The sequence below is a fragment of the Nicotiana tomentosiformis genome, chromosome 1 (genome assembly GCF_000390325.3).
Source record: "Nicotiana tomentosiformis chromosome 1, ASM39032v3, whole genome shotgun sequence".
Classification (NCBI taxonomy): domain Eukaryota; kingdom Viridiplantae; phylum Streptophyta; class Magnoliopsida; order Solanales; family Solanaceae; genus Nicotiana; species Nicotiana tomentosiformis.
The window spans coordinates 131,499,003-131,523,539 of NC_090812.1; the positions used below are offsets into that span (position 1 = coordinate 131,499,003).

A 24,537-nucleotide genomic window follows, 5' to 3' on the forward strand; every position below is an offset into this window, starting at 1 on the left:
AGAACGAGGGGTGGGCCTAGAAGAGTGGAGTTGGAACTCGGCGAACCTCGAAATTTTCAACGAAACGGACACAAACAAACCTTCCAATTTTTCCCAAACTAAGAACTGCTTTGGAAAGACATATATATATATATATATGCCCAGTTGTTTGAGCTTCGTTGAGAATGAGATGTTGGATAAGAGTTCAGGTGGATTTGGAAGTTTGATTAGGAGAAAGCGAGTTGATGCTGCAACCCAAGCAAGTAAAAAATTCGCAACTCAGCAATTGGCCAGAAAACTCTCTCTTTTCGACCTTACAGCCATTGGTAACTGCACCCTCTTACTCTACCTATACTGTGATTCTACTTCCTCTTGCCATTGCCCATACATACTTGGAGTAATCAAACTAAACATCATAGCACGCTGTGTATGCGTGTTCTCAATATATTCAATTAATGTAAATTGGTAAAAAAAAAAAAAAAAAAAGTAAGATAATAATGTTTAAAGAGCTTTTCTGTTACAACCCTTGCACCGGAGTCACAATTGGGCAGAGTTCTAAGGGGTTGAGAGGAAGAACAATTCCTGAACAATTTTATTAAGGTTGGTTAGAGGACGGAGAGAAGAAATAGAAATGCGGGGAGAGAAAAGCTTTTGTTCAAATTTACAATGACTTATTATTATAATTCACTAAGAGAATTAATAGAATAGGGAAAAATAACTGTGCAACTAAAATTGGTAATCGCTTAAAGCGTTTCTATTCAAAATTTTCATTTAACATCCTTCCAAGTGCAAGAAGGTGAAGTCTGTTTTGGTTGGTTTGGGGGGGGGGGGGGGGGGGTTATTTTTGTGGGATTGGGTGGGGGTGCTAGCAGCATAGTTTAGGAGTGAAAATTACTGCAGTTAAGTTTGAGCACCCATAGGCATTGGCTCTACACCTGGAGTACAGGGCTAATAAAGGGACAGAGCGCAGTCTCAGAATTCTTCAAGTTGAGATTTGTAGACAAAAGATTAAAAAGAACCTGTGTCTGAGTCAACCTACTTTAAAGTGACGTAGAGAGGATTAACAGTCTACGTTGTAAGGATGTTGCCGTGAAATCTGCTTCACAACATTGTATGCTTCCTTTAACTCTGCAGCTATCCAGATTTTTTAATATCCAGTAAAGAAACTTTTGGTCATACAGAAATTTTGATATAGGTATCTCTTATGTCAAATAAACTTAGTTCACTTTCTACATCTTACCTCGTGTATCACCTTTTCATTAATCATTAGTAGGAGAAACTGGCATTTAATACTCCAGTTGTGACATTTTTACACAAGTTATGGCTTTGAAAATTCTTGTCCGTAGCTTCCCGTAGTTGAACTTTAACCTCATCTGCTCCATTACCTCATTGCTTTTACTCTGTAAGTTGTGGAGTATAATTCTTAGTTAGAATGGGATTGATCTTGTTCTTAGTATTGCAAAGAGAAACCTGGTATCTTGTGCGATGAGAATCCTTGAATTTGTGTATCTGGTGAGTCATCCTTTCTAATCTCAGTCATCTCTTTCGCTTTGTGGATCTTCTGTCTGACACCTTGAACTTTTGCTGGAAATAATTGAGTGGTCATGTAAATTTCAATTGAGTTTCTGACATTGTAAACGATAACTGCTTGTTTTTCATTATTCCCTGGATAGAGGACTGCATTTCCTTTTCCGTTTCAAGTAAAATTAGACAGGCAATGCCAATACTTAGTTCTCAGATCTTTCCTTATTTTTTCCTTGACGCCATCTCATTTTTTTGTTGAACAGTGAGAGTTGATTTTGAAGCATCACTGATCTTTGATTTGTTAACCTTACTTCCATCAGGAGTTGGAGCAACCATAGGTGCTGGAGTCTATATTCTTGTTGGAACAGTTGCCAGAGAGCACACTGGACCTTCTCTCACCGTTTCCTTCTTTATTGGTGGAATAGCAGCTGCTCTCTCTGCATTTTGTTACGCGGAGCTTGCTTGTCGTTGTCCATCTGCTGGAAGTGCATATCATTACTCATATGTCTGCATTGGAGAAGGGTAAAGAGGACATTCCTCATCATTTTATCCATACTGTTTCTTAACATCTTGATTGGAGAAAATGTTTTTAAGATGAAAATCATTGCAAAGACTTTTTCCAGAGTCTCTTGTCAATCCTGAAAATCATTTTCCATGGTTTCTCTGCTTAATAGGACATCTACACTCAGTGACCACTAGAAAATGTTACTCTACTCAGGGTTGCATGGCTAATTGGTTGGGCTTTGATACTTGAATACACTCTTGGTGGCGCAGCTGTTGCTCGTGGCATAGCGCCCAATTTGGTGCGATGGAATGTCTTTATTTAGTTATTTATTTATTCTTAAACTGGGTCTTTCTGCTTTCACGTTTTTGGTTGGAAATTACTTTTTTCTTCTCTTATTTATTCAATAATTTATTTGTCTGAACCATTTTTATTATACCTTAACAGTCACTGCATGAGACTTTTCGTTTCTTTTGGTTGGTTTTCTAGAAAACGAGATATTTTTAAACGAAATTTGTATTATGAATAAGGACTAAAAGTCTTATGAAGGGGAAATTACTGAACATGCACATATAAAGATATGTAACTCTGAAATATCTCATTAACTGAAAGTTGTGATATGAATTAGGACAGTCCAAGAACCAGGGGAATTGAAATTTAGCACCTTCAAATAAATTTAATTTTCCAATTTCACGGCACTCTGAGATAGAGACAGTCATTGTTAGACGAAGAGATGTCTCTGTAACAGCTCTATGGCATCAACATTCATGTGTATAAAAGATTTCTCCTCTCTTTATCATACCAAAACATAAGAGTTAGGCTGAAATAATTGAATAACCTTCTCTACAGCTCATATTCCTGAGCAATGCCAAAATGAGAATGGTTTCGCGAGAATACTTTAGGCCCTCAGTGAAAGAGCCATGGTGATTGCACACAGTCTATCATACTATCTGTAGCTTTAAAAGCATGTGAATTAAAGCCCCAAGGGAAAGGAGCTAAGACATGGTCTTGGACAATGAAGAAGATGATGATTTGCATCTTTAATTCCTTCTACACAGGTGACATTGATTGCATTTATGCAAACCTCTTCTCTGCAGGTTATACTGGGTTAAAATTGCTTCATGTGTAGCAGTCCAACTGAAGCACTGTACCTTAATAGGGGCACTGTTTCCATATAACATCTGCCAAGGCCATACAGTAACCCAAATGCCTCGAGCATTCAAACTGTTATATCTGAGAGTGTTCCACTGCTATGCAATTTCCATATGAGAGAATCAGATTTGTTAGGCTGAACCTATGAGCTATCCAATAGTTGAAGAAGCTTAGCATATTCGTCACTTCCCAATCATTATAATTCCTTCTAAATTTCACTTCCCAGCCTTGATTATTACTACATTACTCAACTGTTGCCCAGCGATTTTCTTCTAAACTGAGGAAACCTGTCTTTTAGAGGATCATCTCCCAGCCAATCATCATACCAGAAAATTATTCTTTTGCCGTCTCCTAGCTTTAACTGTGTCTGTTCCTTGTGCTCCTCCCATACGCTTTTATATTCTTCCACAAACCAGAGCCATGAGGGGAACTAACAGGGTTAGTACACCAGAAATTGCTGGTACCATGTTTAATCTGAATAATTATCTTCCAGTAAGGAATTTCCCCTTGACTATATATCTGTGATCACTTGAAAAGAAGGCTTTTGTTCAGCAACTGTAATTTTAGTACTCAAACTCCTCATCCTTTTTACTTCTTGTAACAAATTCCCACTTCACCAGATGAAGGACTTCTTTTCCGATTATTAAGTACTATTTCGTTTGCAGGCTTCATTCTTTTGTGGTATGGATAAACTGCCATCAATTTTGGCTCGTCAAACCATTTTTGGAATTGTAGTAGATCCTGGTGCTGCAATCTTAGTTTTCATTATCACCGCCCTACTGTGCACTGGGATCAAGGAGGTGCGTCCTTCTCTCAATTAAAGGACTTCTCCTCAATTTCCTTTACCTTTCCGCACTTTCACCTAATTCACTAATGTGAATGACCGAAATGTATCAAATAGCAATGGAATCTAATGTCTAACTTGTCTTCAACTGCACTGTCATTGTACTCTTGCAACTGGAAAATCTCTTATGCAGAGTTCCCTTGCGCAAGCTATAATTACAACCATCAATATTAGTGCTTTAGTGTTCATTGTCTTAGCTGGTGCATTCCTGGGATGTAAGACTGGCTGGCCAGGCTATGAAGTTTCTAGCGGGTAAGTGGTTCTTTTTATATGGTTTCACTGTATTACATGCAACCAACCTTTGAATTGATGCATTTCTTTGAGTATCTAGGTATTTTGCTTTTGGAGCAAATGGGTTGTTGGCTGGCTCGGCGACAGTCTTCTTTTCATACATTGGTTTTGATATAGTTGCTAGCACAGCGGAGGAGGTATTAGCTGCAAATCGTATAAAGGCCACCATTGTTTTTCACCAGTTCTCATGGTGTCTGCCATTTCCTTATTGGTTTTAGCTCCTAGGCATATAATGAAAATATAAAGTTGGTCTAGTCATTGTTCGATGGAACTTCTGCATCCAATTTTTGATTTCCGTGTCGCAAACCCCCTTGAACTTTGGTAAAAACGTGTGAGTCTTCATTTACGACCTTTGAGAATCTGACCGTGGATGTGTAAAATGAATCCACTGTTTTCATTTCTCTCCAAATCTCGTATTTTCTTTGAAAGAGTTGAGAAAGCTCTAGCTAACACGGTTATATGCCTTATGCAATTCAATTTGCTAAGTGTACTTACCTATCCACTCTTCATCTTAGAATTCACTAGTTTATTTGTCGCAAACCCCCTTGAACTTTGGTTAAAACGTGTGAGTCTTCATTTACGACCTTTGAGAATCTGACCGTGGATGTGTAAAATGAATCCACTGTTTTCATTTCTCTCCAAACCTCGTATTCTCTTTGAAAAAGTTAAGAAAGCTCTAGCTAACACGGTTATATGCCCTATGCAATTCAATTTGCTAAGTGTACTTGCCTATCCACTCTTCATCTTAGAATTTACTAGTTTATTTATAATCAAAGCCACATCATTCTTTTTTCTATGGAAGCATTCTGTGACAGTGACACCGTGATATTTGAGACCTTTAGTCTTCACTTACTTCCTCATCCAAGAACTTCCTCTCTGAACCGATTCCTCATCCCCCAGTTAAGATGATCTTCTCCTTCAAATCTTGACCTCCACTCCACATCTTATTGCGGTTATACATAAAATTCCTCATGTGTCTCCTCACCTCATCTTTTGACTCAATACTTACCTACCTCCTCCCCCCAACTATAAATCTCTTTTGCATCCATAAAATTCCCCTTGTCAGCTATAGCTATCAGATAAAAGAATTTCTGCTGTAATATCTAGGATAATTGGATATACTGTGAGTTTATACATACATTTTTCATAAAGAAGCACTTATGTTGAACATTTGATTAGTGGGATCATCTATTCATCTGTATGTCAAGTTCAAATATTTTTCATCTTTTGTGTTGCTTAAAAATTTGCTGATTGACTGGCTTTTTAATTTGATTGTAGCTGAGCATATCTCTTGCTATCCTCTGGGTTCTGCATTGCTGAATCTCAGCAATAGAAACAGAGTTGCTTTTTCAATATATTTTTGTCGCAATTAAAACATGGACTTACAATTGACGTAATAGATGAAGAACCCTCAACGTGACATGCCTCTTGGTATAGGGATTGCGCTATCCATATGTGGCATATTGTATATGCTGGTTTCAGCTGTTATTGTTGGTTTAGTTCCATACTATGCACTGGACCCCGATACACCAATTTCGTCTGCTTTTGCAGGCTATGGCATGGAATGGGCTGTGTAAGTTTGTGGCATGACCTACAGTTTGTGATTCTCAACTTGTGCGTTTTAGGCTTTGTTTAAACTTGATTCATGTTATGGCTTGCAGTTACATTATAACGATTGGAACGGTGAATGCTCTTTGTGCAAGCCTTATTGGTTCAATTATTCCACAGGTATTGAATATGCGATCAGTTATTTGTCCCAAAAAAAAAGCGATCAGCTCTAGTTATAGAGTGTGTTACTCGAACTTAGATTGCTTCAAGGGAACAAGACCAAGTAGCTTAGCAATTAACGAAGAACACCATTTACAGAAAAAAAAAAGCCAGAGAATTTGGATGCAATGGTATCTTTTTGAAGGTCAAACCATGGTTTATGGTCATGGATGAGAGTAGTCTTACAACTAGGACCTTATTTGATTAGATAATTTCTCAAGTTTTTAAAAACCTGGCAAAATCTAATTGATAATTGGTCAAATCTTTTTCCTTTTTGGATAGGTATATGTAAATAAGTACATTCCCTGACAAAATAATCCCAATATTATTGACAAGATCAGTTACGAGTGCACAATGCTCACAAAAGACTCAAGGAGTACATAGCATCTCTATTGATGTTGTTCAGGCATCTTATTATAGACCAAGGACTTACCAAATGCATCAAACTACTGTCCTAATTAAAAGTAGCCTTCAATGTTTGTGACCAATTTATCCTTTAAATGGAGCTTTTTGACTGGTCAATAGATTCGATGATCTCGATTAACTGTTCTTTTTTAACATGCTCTTGATATATCAAAGCAGGGACGTGCATAGTGGGTTTTAAATTAGGAACGTGGACATATTCTGTTTTCTTGCAAGTATATTATCATTCATAGGCTAAGTTGCTTGGACTCAACTTTCGGTGCCATACCCGTGTTGACACAATGTGGGTGTGGGTGTAGGTTGGGATCTGTATCGGATTTGGTTAATCGATTTTGGGTACTTTGACCAAAATCGGCGGAGGAATTCGAAACGGATATAATGATTTTTGAAATCAAAATGAAAACTAGGGTGAAATTGAGAATAAAAGAGAAACTTTCTGCACTCCACATAATGTCTCATAACTTAGGCATATTTTTATGACTCTATTTTAGATATTTGAATTATTTTTAGCCGAATTCTCGCACACATATCCATACCTGGACCCTTACCTCGAATCTTAATATTTAGATCATGAAGGATTCGACCTTTAGATCCGCACCCTGATCGGACACCTTCACCCGAATCCAAGCAACTTAGTTCCTATTGTGTCTTTCTGGCTAGATTGTTGTAGGATGCCCTGGGACACTTGGGCCTTGTGATTCAACTTCTGTATTACATCTGTTTTGTAAAACTTGAAAGGGCCTATATAATACCAGGTAGAGAACATGGAGTTCTGCTTGATAATTAGAGTAGCATTTTTGCAGCCAATGTTGAACTCTTTTAGAAGGAAAGAATTGGTGAAGACTAGAGCAAACCTTTTCTTAAGCAGGCAGTGACCAACCTATCAGTAAGAATTTGTCTTAAGGAGAGTTCCACTGTTGAGTTATTTGTGTGGCTAGCCCAGCAGATGATACAGATGATAGAACTTTCTTTCTTGAAATTTTACATAAACATCCATCAATTTCTTTGATCACTTGCACATGTTCATAGGCTACTTATCATGATGTTAATCTATCCCTTTTTTGGGATTGGGGGGTATCAGGGCTAAAAGAAGTATTAGTTACCCCCTCGCCCCCTCTTCCTCTGCATCTGGTTGCTTTTGATGGGACAACATATACCAACTAATCCTAAGTATATTCTGGATTTGGAACCTTTAGAATGTTCCATATTGGTTGAGGAATGGACTATAGTCTCCTTTTATTGTTTTGCACAATCTTCACCTATGAGCTAGCTTTTAGGATTGAGTTGGGCCCAACTCCATTTTCTATACATGGTATCAGAGTTAGAGGCTTCACTATTGTTGGTTTATTTAATGTTGTGGCACCCATGTTATATTGCCTATGCTCCAAATGTCTAGCACTAGGCACGAGGGAAAGAGGTGTTAGAATGTTCCACATCGGTATAGGGAATGAGTTGTCATTTCCTTGTATTATCTTAAGCAATCATTATCTCATGAGCTAGCTTTTGGGGTTTGAGTTAGGCCCAAGTTCAATATTTTTGTAGAAACAATATCTTATCTTTTTCTAATAAACTTGTGATATTCCAAGATCCCCTAATTTGGCACCTCAGAAAATTTGAACAGTTGTGAATATTTATGTTTCTTGCTATGCATAATTTCTTTTCTTTTGTGCTTTTGTGTTTCCCACTTCTGCAAACAAATAGCCTCGAATACTGATGGCGATGGCTAGGGATGGATTACTGCCTTCCTTTTTTTCAGACATTAGTAAGCACACTCAAGTTCCTGTCAAGGGCACCATAGCAACTGGTATCTTTATTGCAATCCTTGCCTTTTTTATGGATGTCTCTCAACTGGCAGGAATGGTAAGCTATAACTAGGAAGATTCCCGTGCTTTAAAAGAGACAGGTTTGGAAGAATTCAATGAGAAGTAAGAAAATTTGGCATCTTTTTGCAGGTTAGTGTTGGCATATTGCTCTCATTCACCATAGTTGCTCTTTCAATCTTGATACTTAGATATGTTCCACCAGATGAACTGCCTTTCCTGCCATCTGACCAGCAATCAAATGTGTAAGTATCATTTGCACAATGATAATAACCTTAAGATTGATTGAGAAGAAGCTAAAGCTCTTGATAATTCTTGGGACAGTAATAGTCAACATCTAGATGCTCATGGAGCAGATTTGGTTGAAAGGCCTCTTCTTGAGCAAAATATAGCTCAAGGTATCCTTCTCATGGTATTGATTGCTCTGCGAAATTAAGTTTATTTTGAGTTTGATGGTTTGTGACATACAGTGAGCATATAAATGCATGCCACATAAAATATTAGTTTATCACCATGTCTTTTTCTTGAAAGCTTTCTCAAAATTTGTTTGACAGTAACCTTCCTATTAAGCATTTATTTGTTTCATTGGAATTCATTTTTATGAAGTTTTCTCAAAATTTGTTTGACAGTAACATTCCTATTAAGCATTTATTTGTTTCATTGGAATTCATTTTTATGACAAAGTAATCTGTAGGAGTAGGGATGGAAATGGTGCTGCGGGGGTCACTGATGCGCCGGGGCAGGGAGGGGGATTGCTCTTATGTGGGCCTTCTTGACACAATTTTCTTAAAAAACTGAAGCGGGCGCGGAATGGGTTGTGGGTTGAGTATTTTAAAGCGTCAGACACATTTATATCTAAAACCATGTTTTACTCTCTCGTTGAAGACTGGTACGGAACGTAACTGTAAATATTGATTTGGCGACGGTGATATCCGATATGGCAGCTTCTGTTTCTCATATTATTAATTAAAGATTGCAGTCGATTATTCAAGATTAAGCAATTTAATCATTAAAAGTCTTTTGGCATTGGCTATAATTTGTTGCTATGATCTAGTCACCGGTGTTATTATAGTCATAATAAAACTTTTTAACTGATGCCTGCTTTTTTAATGTGTTTATCAGCTATTTTTGTCAATGTCTGAGCAGTATACTTACTGCTTGAGTAATATTAAAATTTGGAACACATTTAGACAAAGAAAAACACAATGAAAAAAAATAAATTAAGCTGCCCCGTAATATTAAACTATTCTTTTGAAGAATCATGTAATGCTAAACTTGCCTCTTTTAGTTAAATAACAAAATGAAAAAACAAGGAGAAAAAAAAACTTTACCGGGTCAGGTTGAAATTTTTGTGGGTTAAACGCCAAACTGCCCCGCACCTGCGCCTCCCGCCCCAGTGCCATCCCTGTATAGGAGAGAGTCTGTCTTGCTCTTATTTGTCAAAGAAAGCTTCTCCTTTTTATTTCAGTTTGTCTGCTCAGATGGGCCACCTGACGCTTCCAGCATTGGTACTGTAGATGCTTTGGAAAGTTCATTATTTCTTCTTTCCAAAATATTTTAGTAGTATTTTTCTGAATATCTTTTCTGTTAGTTACATGATATCTGAACCTTTTGAAAAATGAAAATGTGCTTGCATAAGCAAGTGAAGATACTTCTATATTTTCTCCCTATTTTGTGTTTTTCTTTCCTTTTCCTTTTGAAGATATAGCAACAGGGAAAGTAAACAAACCTGTTTGCCCATATTTGGACCCATCAGAGAAGGAATCTTTTAGATTATTCTAGACAACCTAAGTTTCCTCTTGGTGATGCTCCCTCATATCTAACTAAAATCACTTCACTCAGCATGACGGTAACAAAGCGTAGGAGCTAACCTTCACTTCCGCATGGATTGCATTTGGAGTGTTTTCCACTGCCGTTATCTGAACTAGGCATACCAGGCTTTACAGGAGTTGGTGGAGTTATCACTTTATGTTTTGGTTTTGTATAGCGTGTCAAGGGGAACTTTCAGTGATTTCATTTTTTAGTTAAATAGATAGGTCTATGAACTGTCTTACACTATGGTCTTATGCCAGACAGATGTATTAGGTTTGTCTGGAAAATTCAATACGTCTCTTCTAGTTTTAGAAAACTCTTTTGACTAAAGTGACATAGCGTATTACAAAGATATACATCCTCACCATTTAAGGAAGGATTTATGTATCCTCTTCTTTCTATCTTAGGGACTTGATGTAAGGTGAGTTATCAGGCTTTTGTCGCATGTAGTAATTGTATATAAGGATGAGATGGGCTTAGAGGACTTACTTTGAGGCTGTAATAGACGCAAAGTTAGGAGCTTTATTTGCTTATAAAGAGCAATAAAGAGATGGGCATGAATTCCTACTCTTATAGATAGCTGGACAGATTTTTTCCTTTTTTCTGATCAGGCAGATAGGTGGATGGATTTTTTAGTAGCAAGATACTAAACACTAGTAAAATTTTGCCATCATTCTTGCGCATATAAATTATGTGAGAATGAACGGGAGAAAAGTCTATCTTTTTTTAACAATGATACAATGGGCCCTATATATAATACATATTCTACTCCTACTACATATGGGACTAGGACATATTCTACTCCTACTACATATGGGACTAGGACATATTCTACTCCTACTATATATGTGACTAGGACATATTCTATTCCTACTACATATGAGACCAAGACTATTTACACATAACTATCTAACACTCCCCCTCAAGCCGGTGCATACAAATCGTATGTACTGAGCTTGTTACATATGTAACTAATACGAGGACCAGTGAGGGACTTGGGAAAAATATCTGCAAGCTGATCATTCGACATACAAGGCCATTCTCCCGAGCAACAAAACCAAGTGGTTGCTGATAAGCAGAAGTTGGCCGAAAGGTTGCCAGAAAAATTTGAAAATAGTGAGACTAAGCCGAATTCCACACTTCAAAATAGGTTCTAAAACATCAACAGAAAACAGAAACTTTTCTGGAAATTACTGTTCCGGGAAATCACTGTTCACGCCAGAGAAAATAAAAGTTGTCAAAATTTGATGTAATTTATATGGGTAGGCTTGGAATCACTGGACGAGTAAGTTGTCTTGAAAAAGTTGTCAAAAAGTGGCCGGAAATGGCTCACACGAGCCGGAAAAATTACTGTAGCTCGCCGGAATCCTAGTTCTGGCGGCGCGTGACTTTCTGCCGGAGCGATTGACTGGGGTTTTGTCGCCTGACTTTTCCGAACAAGATGGTAGTGTTGGTTTTCGCACAGCACTTATCGATGAGGAGATAACGCAAATCAATCTTGAGTCGTCAACCGGAAAGACGCACGGTGACTGATTTTACTGTTCAGATGGGACTGGAATTTCTGAGGTTTGGTCGCACAAGGGTTTCGAATCTGATGGTGGTACTGCACAGTACTACTGTAGCAGTGATGAACCCCGGGAACAAGACAAAGTTGCCGGAAAATTGCACGACGATGAGATATTTCTTCCTGGATGTAGCTGGAATGACGCACAACGATAATTTTCTCACTGAAGCTTTGATACCATGTGAGAATGCACGGGAGAAAAATCTATCTTTTTTTAACAATGATACAATGAGCCCTATATATAATACATATTCTACTCCTACTACATATGGGACTAAGACATATTCTACTCCTACTACATATGGGACTAGGACATCTATTCCTACTACATATGAGACTAAGACTATTTACACATAACTATCTAACAAATTAGATTTAGATGATTGTTAGTTAATATATATATACTCCCTCCATTTCAATTCATGTGAACCTATTTCCTTTTTAGTCCGTGCTAAAAAGAATGACCGCAATGATTTATAGCCACACAAAATATATGTGCCTCATTTTACACCACAAGTTCAAAAGTCTTCTCTCTTTCTTAAACACCATGACCAGTTAAATGGGTTCATATAAATTGAAATGGAGGGTGTATATATATATAGAGAGAGAGATGAGCTGCCTGGAATCTTTTGAGGTAAGGCATCATTTTAGAAGCATCTTTTGTTCAATAAGTGTCAAATTGTCCACATGATAACTTGATGGATAGTTTCCTATGCTTTTCCTTCTCATAACACAGGGCATTTTGGTTTTAATCCAAATTATTAATTTTGAACAAATTCTTTTCAGACGAATTTTCTGCGAGTTACATTCTCTCTATGAACTTCATACCATAATTGAAGCTACTGTACAATATTGTTTCTTTGAATCTCTTGATTCAGTAATTTTGTTACTGGTGCATAATTTTATATATTTTTCAAGATAAACTCAGGAGAAGGAAAATCGCTGCTTGGAGTATTACCATGGTATGTTTTGGAATTCTTGTAGTGGTAGCTGCTGTTTCAACTAAAAGTCTATCCAGGTAAGGAACTTCAGTTTTCTAGTATGTGATCCTCACATTTGTGATGTATAAAAAATGTCTGACTAATATACAATCTTCCTCTTCTTTGTGTCTGCTGTCTCTTAATTTCTCGATTTCCTCCCAAAGCCTATCTGAAAACATTCTTATTATTGTCATTCTATAACAAAATAGAACTTGAGTCATACTTGTACGCATACTTATTATTACCTAAGTTGCTCGGACACGGGTGCGGGTGTCCGACACGGGTGCAGATCTAGAGGTCGGACCCTTCAAGATGTAAATTCTAAGATTCGGGGTTACGGATCCTAGTACGGATACGGGCGCACAGATCCGGCTAAAAATAATTCAAGAAAATAAAAATATAAAAATATCTTTAAATTATGAGAAATATTTTAGGAATACTTACGTATAGCTTGTAAAGTGTGGATTTCTTTTTTATTCTCAAGTTGTAGATAAGTAAAGGATTGATTTCCTAGATACGGTAAGCTATTTTCTTTCCCAGTTTTGGTTTTGATTTCGGGAATCAAATTGTATCTCATCTCGAATTTTACCGTCCGTCGTGGTCAAAGTACCTAAAATTGTTTGACCAAATCCGGTACGGGTCCCACACCCACACCCATACTAGTGTTGTGTCGACACAGGTGCGGCACCTAAACCGCCGTGTCAGAACAACTTAGATTATTACTCAAGTAAAAATCGCTAACTTGTACCAACTGTTCTAACATAAATATCTCATGTAATAACATACAGGCATATGTCATGGCTCAAATGCACATTTTGAAATCATCAAATAAATCTCAAGTAACATCATAAACATTTATCAAAACATATGTCATATTACTATATTTGTCCCAACTTGCTTTTCAAACACAATACTTTCACAATAATGCTATAGATCTCATGCTTATGCAAGTTATGGAAGACTAGGGTTATGTGTAAGGTCATTACTTACCTTGGAGTCCTCAAGTTGCTGGGTATTACTCTAAATAAACAATTATAATGCTTATTCTCAGCAATCTAGCAAGGACAATGGATATCCGGGGTCTGTCTCTCAAAAGATTAAAGAGAAAAAAGAAAAACGAGAAGGGATATTTGGGGTGGTTAACGCACTAAAGCAACATTATAACACCACCACATGACTGTTACAAGTATACTTTATGCTTTAATCGTAGCTAAGAGATGCTCGGATTACGGGGTGTTGCAACACTATTGCCTATATTGGGGTGAAAAGAAGCTGTAGTGTAGCTCAAGAGTTGATTTCTGATTGATGCATTATATTTTTCCTCGAGTTTATTCATCATGCAGGATTTAGTGTTATTGTTGCATAGTGTTCTCTCCTTTTCACCTCTTCAGTTTTTGCCAAAAGAATGTCTGGTATTTTTAACTCTATAACTTGGTTATTTTGTCAGCATTCTGCGCTTTATTTTGAGTGGAGTTGGTGGTATGCTTGTAATTTGCTTTTTGGCTGTGCTAAGCTCTGTTGATCAAGCTGACACAAACGAGAGTTTCACGAAATCAGGAGGTATGTCTAAAATTCTGTAATATTTGCGGTCATCGTCACATGTCACTGGCTTACTTGATGAACTAGCTTAACTCTTTTAGTTAAAAATTATCTGTTGTCTACTGAAGAATAGATTTCAGATGTCATAGATAATATAAGGTTTTTATGATATGGAACGTTATCATGTAAAATAATTTTTATTCTTGGAATTTAACACTTTCATTACACTTCTTTCTCTTGCTATTGATTTGAAGTTTGTATGCATCCTACATGCTACGATGCACTTCTAGCACTAGCGAAATAAGTTCTTCACAGGATGTCTGTAAATTTTGTTCATTCATCACAGTATTACTGTTCCTTATTTACAAGTATTGATATTTTCCTCACCTGATGCCTCACCTTTTTTACCCTTAGCCCCAATAGCATTGATTTCCTAGATAACCTTGGATATTAGATCTTGTTCATAGACTGAAATATGATCCACTGCAGTACTTAAAAAAAGAGAATATGATCCCTTGCAGTGAATCCTGCTGGAAATAAGTTTTCAACTTGGTTCAAGTCAATTCTATTGCTAAAATAGCTCCACTTTTAAATGTTTCATATTTTTCATATGCGCGCACAATTTCAGAACTCTTGTGCAAAACCTCAAAGCATAACCCTTGCTTCATGTTAGACAAGCACTACGAGTAGAGAGAGCAAGCATGTTAAAGAATTTGGACATGATTTCTTTTTTCATGCTTTCTAGTTTCTACTCCACTGATTAGCTAATTTCTGGTTGTTGCCCTAAAAAGGCATCACAATGTCACTGAAGTATTCCTAATCTGTTTTTTTTTCCGGGTTTCATATGCCCGTTTGTGCCTTTCCTACCAGTAGCCAGTGCTCTTATAAATACATACTTGCTAGTTAATATTGGGTAAGTCCTCATATTCCTTTTCTTGCATTAGGAAATTGTGAGTTTTTCAAATATGCATGCCACATACTAACAGTGATAACTTGCAGAGCTGAAACGTGGGTACGCGTTTTAATATGGCTGGCTGTGGGAGTTATCATATACATATTTTATGGCCGAACACACAGCTTACTGTTAGATGACGTTCGGAGGCCTATTAAACGTACTGATGACGGCCATCCAGGTTCAACATTATCTTAGGTTAATCTCACGTATGAAGTCTGTACAGTAAACTTAAAATAGCTAATCAGATACAAGGCATAAACCTAGGATGTTGAACACAAAAGAGGACCATGTATTAGTGAACTATCAATAGAAGATGGAATAATTGCAGAAGACATGATGCTGATAGCTATATAGTGTGATGTTTTATTCATGCAAATTACCTCTAGTTAACTGAGGCTTTTTAACAGGACTCGCAGAGGAAAAAACAATTTGGGGAGAAGTGCACAGACAGCCAATTTCGGGATCCCTATTTAAATCATGGCTTAAGTTCATAAATTTTAGTAAGTCTAGCCCCTTCAGAAATAATTTTAGATATACGGGATTGAAGTTGCAAAGATCCGCTAAGTTACAAATTTTGTTTGAAGTTGGGAGTTCATATACATGATTTTATTTCAAGCACTTGTGCATGAAGTTAAAGTGTGCAAATTTTTGCTAGCAGCAGTAATATATTTTTCGATTTTCAACAATCCAACCCAAATCTATTCTAACTGAACTCAAATAAAAACAGAAGTTTCAAATTTAATCTCATTTTGTCATGGTCATGTTTTTCTAAAAAATCTTTAACGGTGAATTTTAATGTGTCTTACTGCTTGAACAAAAGCGCAAGCTAGCCAACGCTTCAGATTAACCTTGTGCAAATGTACTATGACAGATTGAGACTTCTTTCCGTTTCTTTTGTATTTCTCTTGAGTCAACCAAGAAAAACAAATATGGCGATTTTACCAGCATTAGTCAACACAGCTGCTATAGGTCTCTTGACAGATACAACTCTTATACATAAGCAAAAGCAAATGGTGAGTAAGACAAAGGATTGGTCGGATTGTTTGAGGGTGAAGTGCACAGATAACAAATAGGCTTTTGCCGGAAGCTTGCCAAACACTTGCTACCAGTTAGATAATTTGAAAACATTGAATGTATAAATGGCAATGTGAAAACTGGCTCCGGGTGCAATCTTTTATATATATATATTAAAGGAATAAAGTTACCATATATAATTGGCATTATGGTTAAGCCAAGTGGCAAGCTAATAAATGTCAATAATATATGCCAATAATATATATATAAGGATAATTTTTAATTTATAGATAAATTTTTTAAATTTGAATTAAAATAAAAAAAGAATTTATCTTTTGGTATCATACTTAATTCGGTTAATGATCATATGCAATCATGTTAGGAACTTTTGTTATCTTTTCTAATTATTTAAATACTACTTTGCCTCTGCCAAAAAAATAAAATAATAAAACTACTCAATATAACTATAAAACTCTTTCACATCTAAAACCATATAATTAAAGCTCTTTAAAATACTATAGCTAGATTTGAATAAAGGAAATTTATTTTAAAATAAATATAATATATTTAGTGTACACGTCTATGTTTATCCAGATAACAAAAAAGAATTTAAAAATCAAATAAAAGTTTACTTACATATATAATGAAGTAAACCTACAGGCTGGAGAAAGAAACATCACAAAAATCAGTCAATTTTTTTTTCTTTTTGAAGAATGTTTGTTTGACGGATCAATTTGTATAAATGGACATCAAATAAATAGCAAAACTTTGGCTATACAATTGCTATCATTAATTTCAATTTAGCACCTTCTAGGAATTGAAAGATATAAACTAAAATCTCTCCATTTAGCTGCAGTCAAGCCAACATTGCAAAGGTATAATACTTTTTTCGTTGAAGAATATTAGTTGTGAATCATTAGATTATATGAAAGGTTTTTTTTTCTCGAATTTCAACAAGAGGGATATTAGTTTTTAATTGATAGTTTGTATATCGATTTTCAAGTGTAACAAAATGTATTTTTTAAAAAACATGAAATGGTATGATGTGAATTATTGTTTTTTAAAAAAATGTAAATAAATTATTTCAAAATGGGATTATTTTTTGAAATATAATATAATTTTAAAAATAAAAGGATAAGATATTCACAACTAAATTATTATAATAGAAGTCATATTGGCTTTCTAACTAATAGTTTCTATATCGATCTTCAAGTATAACAAAATATATATTTTAAAACATAAAATTGGTATGACGTAAAATATTTTTTTAAAAAGCTTTAAATAAATTATTTTGAAATGGGATTATTTTTTTAAAATACAATGTAATTTTAAAAATAAAAGGATAAGATATTTTTGAAATTTATTAGAGAGGTTTTTAAATTATTATAATAGAAGTCATATCATGGATAAAATTGAGTAACCAAAATTCTATGAAATATTTACGTAAATATCTGGCTAGATTTATTGTTTACTTTTTATAGCTGATATACATAGATGATATACTGACAATACACGATTATGGGTAGAAAGAATCTCGAGAATCTAACATTTCCTTGTACTGTAACGACCTGTTATTTCGGTCGCGATCAGTCTTCCTATCGGTAGTAAATCTGTCCGCTGACCGAAAATCTCTGCCGCGTCCTTCGGCTTGTTCGTAGGGCAAAAATCGACTCCTTGAAGATCGTCGATCAGTGTCGAAATCATCTTTTGATTTCTCTTTATTCTTCTTCCGGTCTCGACTCTTGACCGACATCGGGAAATCGAGCTGGTCATATTCAATTCTTATCTTCGATTCGTACCGGTTGTGAACATCCTCCCAAGTTGTTGCCTGAAACTCGAGCAAACTTTCTTTCAACTTCCGGGAAGCATCGGAGCTTCTCGGATTCAGACCTTTAGTGAACGCTTCAGCCGCCCATTCGTTCTGTACGGCCGGTAGCAACATCCTTTCCTTCTGGAATCTAGTTACAAACTCTCGTAGCAACTCGAACTCTCCTTGTGCAATCCTGAATATATCGGCCTTTCGGGCCTGTACCTTTCTGGCCCCGGCATGGGCCTTGATGAAACAATCCGCGAGCATCTCAAAAGAGTCTATGGAATGCTCGGAAAAAAGCGAATACCACGTCAGGGCTCCCTTCGTTAGAGTCTCCCTGAATTTCTTTAGTAAAACTGACTCAATCTCGTGGGAGCCAAATCGTTCACTTTCACTGCCATTGTGTAGGTGGTGATATGTTCCTGAGGATCTGAAGTCCCATCATACTTCGACACGTATGGCATTTTAAACTGCTTCGGGATTAATTCTGATGTCGCGCTTGGTTTGTACGGTAATTGCATGTATTTCTTTGAGTCCGACCCTTTCAACACTGGTGGTCGCCCGAAATTTGATCCATTCGGGCGTTTACTTCCCTTATAAACCGCATGAGTTCGATTTTAAAAGGATCACTCTCGTTGTTGTGACCGGATCCGCTCCCCCCGGCCCCATCGAAACCAACCTCGCTCCTCGAGGTGTTGTTATCGACCCTCTGTGTTGTTTGATTTAGGGAAGCACCGGGAAGAACTTGACCTCTTCTATTCGCGTTGTTGGAAGCACCCGACAACGCCTGCTTTAGTTCCGTCATGACCTTATCATGTTGTATGAGATGACCTATAATGGCCTCCTGTTGCTCCTGTAAGACCCTTACTTCTTCGACGACGTGTTCTTCTTTAGCATCATCAGGAATCACCTCCCGTACATGTCGCGGATATCGGCCGCCGTGGACCGGCGTGGTCTCGTTCCCCTCGTTGCGGGTATCGCTAATAGATTCTTTGTGCTGATGCTGGTTTCCTTGGACCTTAACATTGTATGTGTTGTTAACACCATTATCTGTCATTTTTAATGATTTTTGTTAAGGATAACAAATCAAACAAGTTAGTAATAGACACAGGGATCAATTCAATTACACAATTGTCTATGCCCCACGGCCGGCGCCAAACCGTTTACCCATAAAATCGTTCAGTTGAATTTATACGTGATTTATAGACAAATGAATTAATTTGATCCTAAAATAGTAGATAAATTAGGCAAACATGTACGACTTAGCCTTGAAAATAAAATGAAACGACAGATATCTCGATCCCTGGCGCAGAGCTACCGAGGGAAGTAAGAACAATATGAATAAATAAGAATGTAAAATATTATTGAGCTTTAGGTAGAATACAAGGTATGCTTGTCAGAGAATTCGTCCCCTTACAATGATGGTAGAGCTCACTATTTATAGATACACATAGGGAACAAAGTCCTAGTATCATGCCCCTCGTAAATGACAATTATGAAAGCCATTGAAGAATGTGCAACAGTAGGCACTGAATGCCATATTCTCTATAATGGATAATACACTTAATGCTGTAGAATATTCTTCATTGAATGCTACCGGATAACAGACATTTATTTGACCTTTATGAATATCATTCTTTCCGATGACAAGCGAGACCATTGCCTTCAGGTTCGACTGTCTTCTGCCTTCGAATCCACGTGTCGCTTTCTCATGCGTTCATTAAATATGAACATATTTCACCCGTACAAATACATGACTCGTAGAACCGCTGGGCATATTATCACTCATCCATCAGAATCATATGTTTGAAAAGCGCTGCTAAAGCAAACCTGCTATTCTCTAAGGGCATTGCTTAGAATGTAGGAAATGGGATTAAGATTAACATTTGGAGTGACAGATGGATCTCTTAGAAACATACCCTAAGAGAGCTAATCCAAGGCTAATAATCCCCTTAGTAATATTCTAATCAACAACTCCTGGGACTACACTGATCTTTCGTTTATTTTAATATTAGTGAATTGGCAGCGCTTCGCGCAGTGGCTAAAGATAGCTGTGGATTTAAATGTAATGTTTTACAAAAATTATCAACTAATATCTTCAACGGTATTTATAAAAAAAAAAAAAAAAGGAAACCTTTTGCGTGTTACTATATCAAATGTGTGCAGGGTTAAAGCAAATCGTACAATTTTTTTTTTTTTTTTTATCATCACACTGTTAGTAATTTGTGATCAAAACTAGAACATCATAGAAGCAAAGAAACGTTAGTTCAATAAATAAAATATAAAATAATTTCGAGCCCACAAGTTTCTTATGTATCCTTAATGAATTTAACCCCCTCACTGTTGCCCAAGGTTTTGGATTAATTCCTCCCAGGATAGAACGGAATAACTATTCTGTGATAGCGGCACTACAAATCACAGAATTTCAGTGAACTCAATAAACAAAGCAAATCACACTTAAAACTTGTATTTATTTGAAAAATAATGCAACAATGTAGGAAAGAGGAGAGAAGTTTTCAAATTTTCTATCTTTCTAAAAAATGAGGCCAAGCCTCTAAATTTATAGACAAAAAAAATGTGAGATGAAGAGGTGCAATCCAAGAGGTGCCTCTTCCATTTCCAATTCACACCCTTTAAATAAAAACCCAACAATCCCCCCACATGAATGAGAAATGACTATATGATGAAAATATGCATAGAAAATTGTATGATTCACAAGTAAGGATTAATCGAATCTGGATAAGTAGGTTTTTCTTTGAATTTTTCGTAGTGAACTTATGTCGGATATACTCGGTCAATCGGTAGATTTGATATCTTTGAACCGTCGAGATTTGGTGTATACCTAGAAAACCATAAGTCACACAATCAACCCTTAACCGTTTTTGGTTCTCATTGTTGTATTCGTTTCAGCCATGAACACTGCATAGTTTATAAGTGCATAGAGAACTGGCCTTACAGAATTCTCCTTGAAGCGACTTACACTTCACACTTACATAGGTGATTCCTAAACGTGTAATCCTGTAGATATACCATTTGATATATCCTGTATCAAACTTAGAAATCATTAAAAAGCTTTAACGCTTTATCCTCAGTACTGAACATTGTCTCATCACGAGAATGAACCAAATATTTTTATTTGATAATGTTGAACCATCATTAATGACTTTGTTTGATTTCCTTGAACCTAGATCTTGGGATCTACAGTCTTCTAGGTAGATTTACCGCCACAATGGCTTGTCCTCAGCCATAGTCCCATTTCCCTCGATGTTCTTTCAACTACCTGTCTAGTAAGGTCTTTTGTAAATGGATCCGACACATTATCGCTTGACTGCACGTAGTCAATTATGATAATTTCCCTAAAAAGTAGTTGTCTAACGGTTATATGTCTTCATCGTATATGACGAGATTTTTCGTTATATATAATGCTCCCAGCCCTTCCTATTGCCGCTTGACCATCGCAATATATACATATAGGTGCCAATATTTTGGGCTAAGATGTAATTTCTTGAAGGAATTTCGGAGCCATTCAGTTTCTTTACCGGCCTTGTCTAAGGCTATAAACTCACCTTTCATTGTAGAGCGGACAATGTATGTTTATTTGGATAATTTCCAAGACACCACTCCTCCACCGACTGTAAAAATATATCCACTTGTGGATTTATAAATAGTTAAACGGGTAATTGAATTTGTATTAGTATACCCCTTCATTACCGCGAGATATTTATTGTAGTGCAAAGCATAATTTTGAGTATATTTCAAATATCTCAAGACTCATTTCATTGTTACGACAGTTCAATGCGAACGTCTTTATGTCGTAGACTAATACGTCAACTTTCTATTGCATATTAGATTATTGACTACACTTAATGTATCAATATTATATTATATCAACAACTGGAATGGTTGATCTCAGTTGTGGCCAAAACCTTTTAATATATAATATATTTCGCAACCATTCAGCCTTTTACTAGCATTTGTATGTTATTTATTCATATTCCACAAAAAGAATACACGTCTATACGATATGCAATATATAACATCTTCGTTCATGAAGCAAATCCAACTTGCTATAGATTTTTTTATCATTTTCATCGATTGGTTCACATTTTATAGACCAACTTATTAATATATTTGTTCATGAATGGTCATGTCCATACAAAAACGTACAGACGTATCTTTCTATGAAAATTCACAACCTTCCAAGTGACTCCCTTTCATAAATGTTCAAGAAAGAATACAACCTTTCTAGAAAGGCACGTGAACAACTTCGAATTGGCAGTTTCATCAACTAGTCATCACTAAAATTGAACAAGTAATGAATTTACTAACTACTATATCAAAGTTCTTCTAAATAATATAGACATTGCGTCTAACATTAGCTTTTGTCATGCATAAGCTAAACACCCCCACATTTTAAATATTTCATGTGTCTTTTCTATTATTTCAAACAATGACTACATAATTTAGTATTCTTAATGTAAATATATTTGTTTATACGCATTAATTTTGAAATTATTAGACAATATTATTTGGTCAAATTTCGCATGTCATTATTTGTATGTTTATTTTAGTTCATAAAGACTTAACACGTCTGCACACCTTCTTTTCTTTTTCAGGAACCACAAACCCTTGGTTGTTCCATGAGGATTTGTTCCTCCAAATAACAATTTAAAAAGGGCGTCTTCATATCCATTTGATGAATTTCAAGACCGTATACCGTAGTCAATACTACTAACATTCATATGTACGTAATACTCGTAGCCGACGAATATATGTCAAAATAGTCAATGACTTCTTGTTGTCTACACTCTTTGACAATAAGTCTTGATTTATAAATGTCAATAGCGCCATCATCCTTTATTTTTCACTTGAAAATCTATTTTAAATCCAATCATTTGTTCCCTAGAATAAGATCAACTAACTCCCAAGTATGATTATTTAATATGGATTCTATCTCACCATTGACTGGCTTTTTTTTTCTTTAAAAAAGACATAACTTCTTTATACGTTTGAGGTTCATTCTCCAACAAGAATGTTAGAAAATCTGGCCCAAAGGAAGTAGTTGTCCTTTGACATTTACCACGTCTTAGATTTTCCTCATTAAACGTACTTTCCTTTGCTTCTTCTTGAGGTCCATTAGATTTTTCACTAGACGACTCGAATTCATTTTTATACGGATAAATATGATTCGATTACCGTATTAATATGAATGTCGGAATTTTCTGATTTATGAATCAGAAAACGATATGCCTTACTATTTCTTACATATCCTATGAAAATACAATCAACGATTTTCGGTCCAATCTTTACTCTTTTGGGATTAGGAACTTGCACTTTAGCTAAACACTCCCACACTTTAAAATATTTTAAGTTGGGCTTCCTTCTTTTTTATTTTTCATATAGAATGGATTGCGTTTTGCTTTTGGGGAACTCGATTGAGTATTCGGTGAGCTATAAGAATAGCCCCCCTCACAAGTTCTGGATTGAATTATACCAGAACTTATTAAAATGGCATTCATCAGCTCCTTTAACGTTATATTCTTCTTTCCACAATTCCATTTAAGGGGTCGTTGTTTCATGAATAATGCCATATATAAAATATATTTTTTCAAAAAGAGATTCATATTCGTTCCCCTTACCACAAGAACTGTTGTTTATGTCACGATACATCCAGAATTAATAAACGGTGAAATTTTTAATCTTCAAACCGATTTGACACCATAATTAATAAACGGTGAAATTTTTAATCTTCAAACTGAGTAATATCTAACACAACCAGAATTAATAAATGGTAAAGTTTATAATCTTCAAACCGAATAATATCTGACACAACTAGATTTAATAAACGGTGAAGTTTTTAATCTTCAAACCAATTAATAAACTAGAGTAGGATTTTAGTCTCTAAAACGAGTAGAAAGTCACTTAGACTTTAATCTCCGACAAATGAGTAGAAAGTCACAAAGACTTTAATTTCAATGTACGAGTTAAAATTCACGTAAATTTTAATCTCGAATCATGAGTAGAAAATCATGAATATTTAATCTCCAAAATGAAAAAAGAAAATCATTACGATATTAATTTTCTTTTCAAATGGCTTTCCAACTAAACCATTGTTACCCATCCATTTTTTTTCCATTCAATTGATCATATGCCAATGATAATGGCGCCAATTGATAAGCAGAATAGATTCCAGTTTGTTTTCATCAATGAAGTCATAAATTTGTTTTTGGATTCAAATTTCTTCTCTCGTGTAAAAAGAGACTCATCTATCTACAGTTTTCCCCTTGGGACTCATGTATACTGTATATAAAATTTCATCACTCAAAGATCATCGGTGCTTGTAATACTGAAATCCATCCATTCTGTTCATTTTCATTCACAAGCAGTTTGTGAAGGAAATCCCAACTACCAATGGCTAACTGCAACAGGATGCAGTTTTAACGACACTGGTAGTTATTTACATCACATGGCAAAATTCAAAGAGGAAGAATTAGTTGAAATCACTCTATGATGCTTCCTTATGAATCTGGTTGCTCTGGCAATTTCCTTGGTATTATGGTA

At 35.9% G+C, this 24,537-nt stretch overlaps 1 protein-coding gene across 5 annotated transcripts; it reads left to right on the top strand.

Annotated features, from left to right (window-relative positions):
• Nucleotides 1–8: 8 nt before the first annotated feature.
• On the top strand, nucleotides 9–15,844 carry LOC104095508 (cationic amino acid transporter 4, vacuolar-like). 5 transcript variants are annotated; one of them, XM_070191544.1, is made up of 16 exons: nucleotides 9–305; nucleotides 1,824–2,025; nucleotides 2,222–2,306; nucleotides 3,823–3,957; nucleotides 4,135–4,253; nucleotides 4,333–4,429; nucleotides 5,693–5,865; nucleotides 5,954–6,020; nucleotides 8,184–8,342; nucleotides 8,435–8,547; nucleotides 8,627–8,700; nucleotides 12,597–12,696; nucleotides 14,106–14,218; nucleotides 15,068–15,110; nucleotides 15,197–15,330; nucleotides 15,560–15,844. In XM_070191544.1, exons 1-16 carry the CDS (start codon nucleotides 137–139, stop codon nucleotides 15,754–15,756), a joined length of 1,980 nt encoding a protein of 659 aa, XP_070047645.1. In that variant the 5' UTR covers nucleotides 9–136; the 3' UTR covers nucleotides 15,757–15,844. The 5 variants fall into 5 exon arrangements, with proteins under 5 accessions (XP_070047645.1, XP_070047636.1, XP_070047638.1 ...); XM_070191535.1 differs by lacking the exon at nucleotides 4,333–4,429 and having other exon boundaries at nucleotides 5,730–5,865; nucleotides 8,239–8,342; XM_070191537.1 differs by lacking the exon at nucleotides 4,333–4,429 and having other exon boundaries at nucleotides 5,730–5,865; nucleotides 8,239–8,342; nucleotides 15,071–15,110.
• The last annotated feature ends 8,693 nt before the right edge of the window (nucleotides 15,845–24,537 follow it).

Excerpts from the sequence above, each read along its gene's own strand:
- LOC104095508 (XM_070191544.1), top strand. The coding sequence starts at position 137 with ATGCCCAGTTGTTTGAGCTTCGTTGAGAATGAGATGTTGGATAAGAGT. Across the intron at positions 8,343-8,434 it reads TCTCTCAACTGGCAGGAATG|GTTAGTGTTGGCATATTGCT; the intron begins GTAAGCTATAAC and ends ATCTTTTTGCAG. Across the intron at positions 8,548-8,626 it reads TCTGACCAGCAATCAAATGT|TAATAGTCAACATCTAGATG; the intron begins GTAAGTATCATT and ends TTCTTGGGACAG.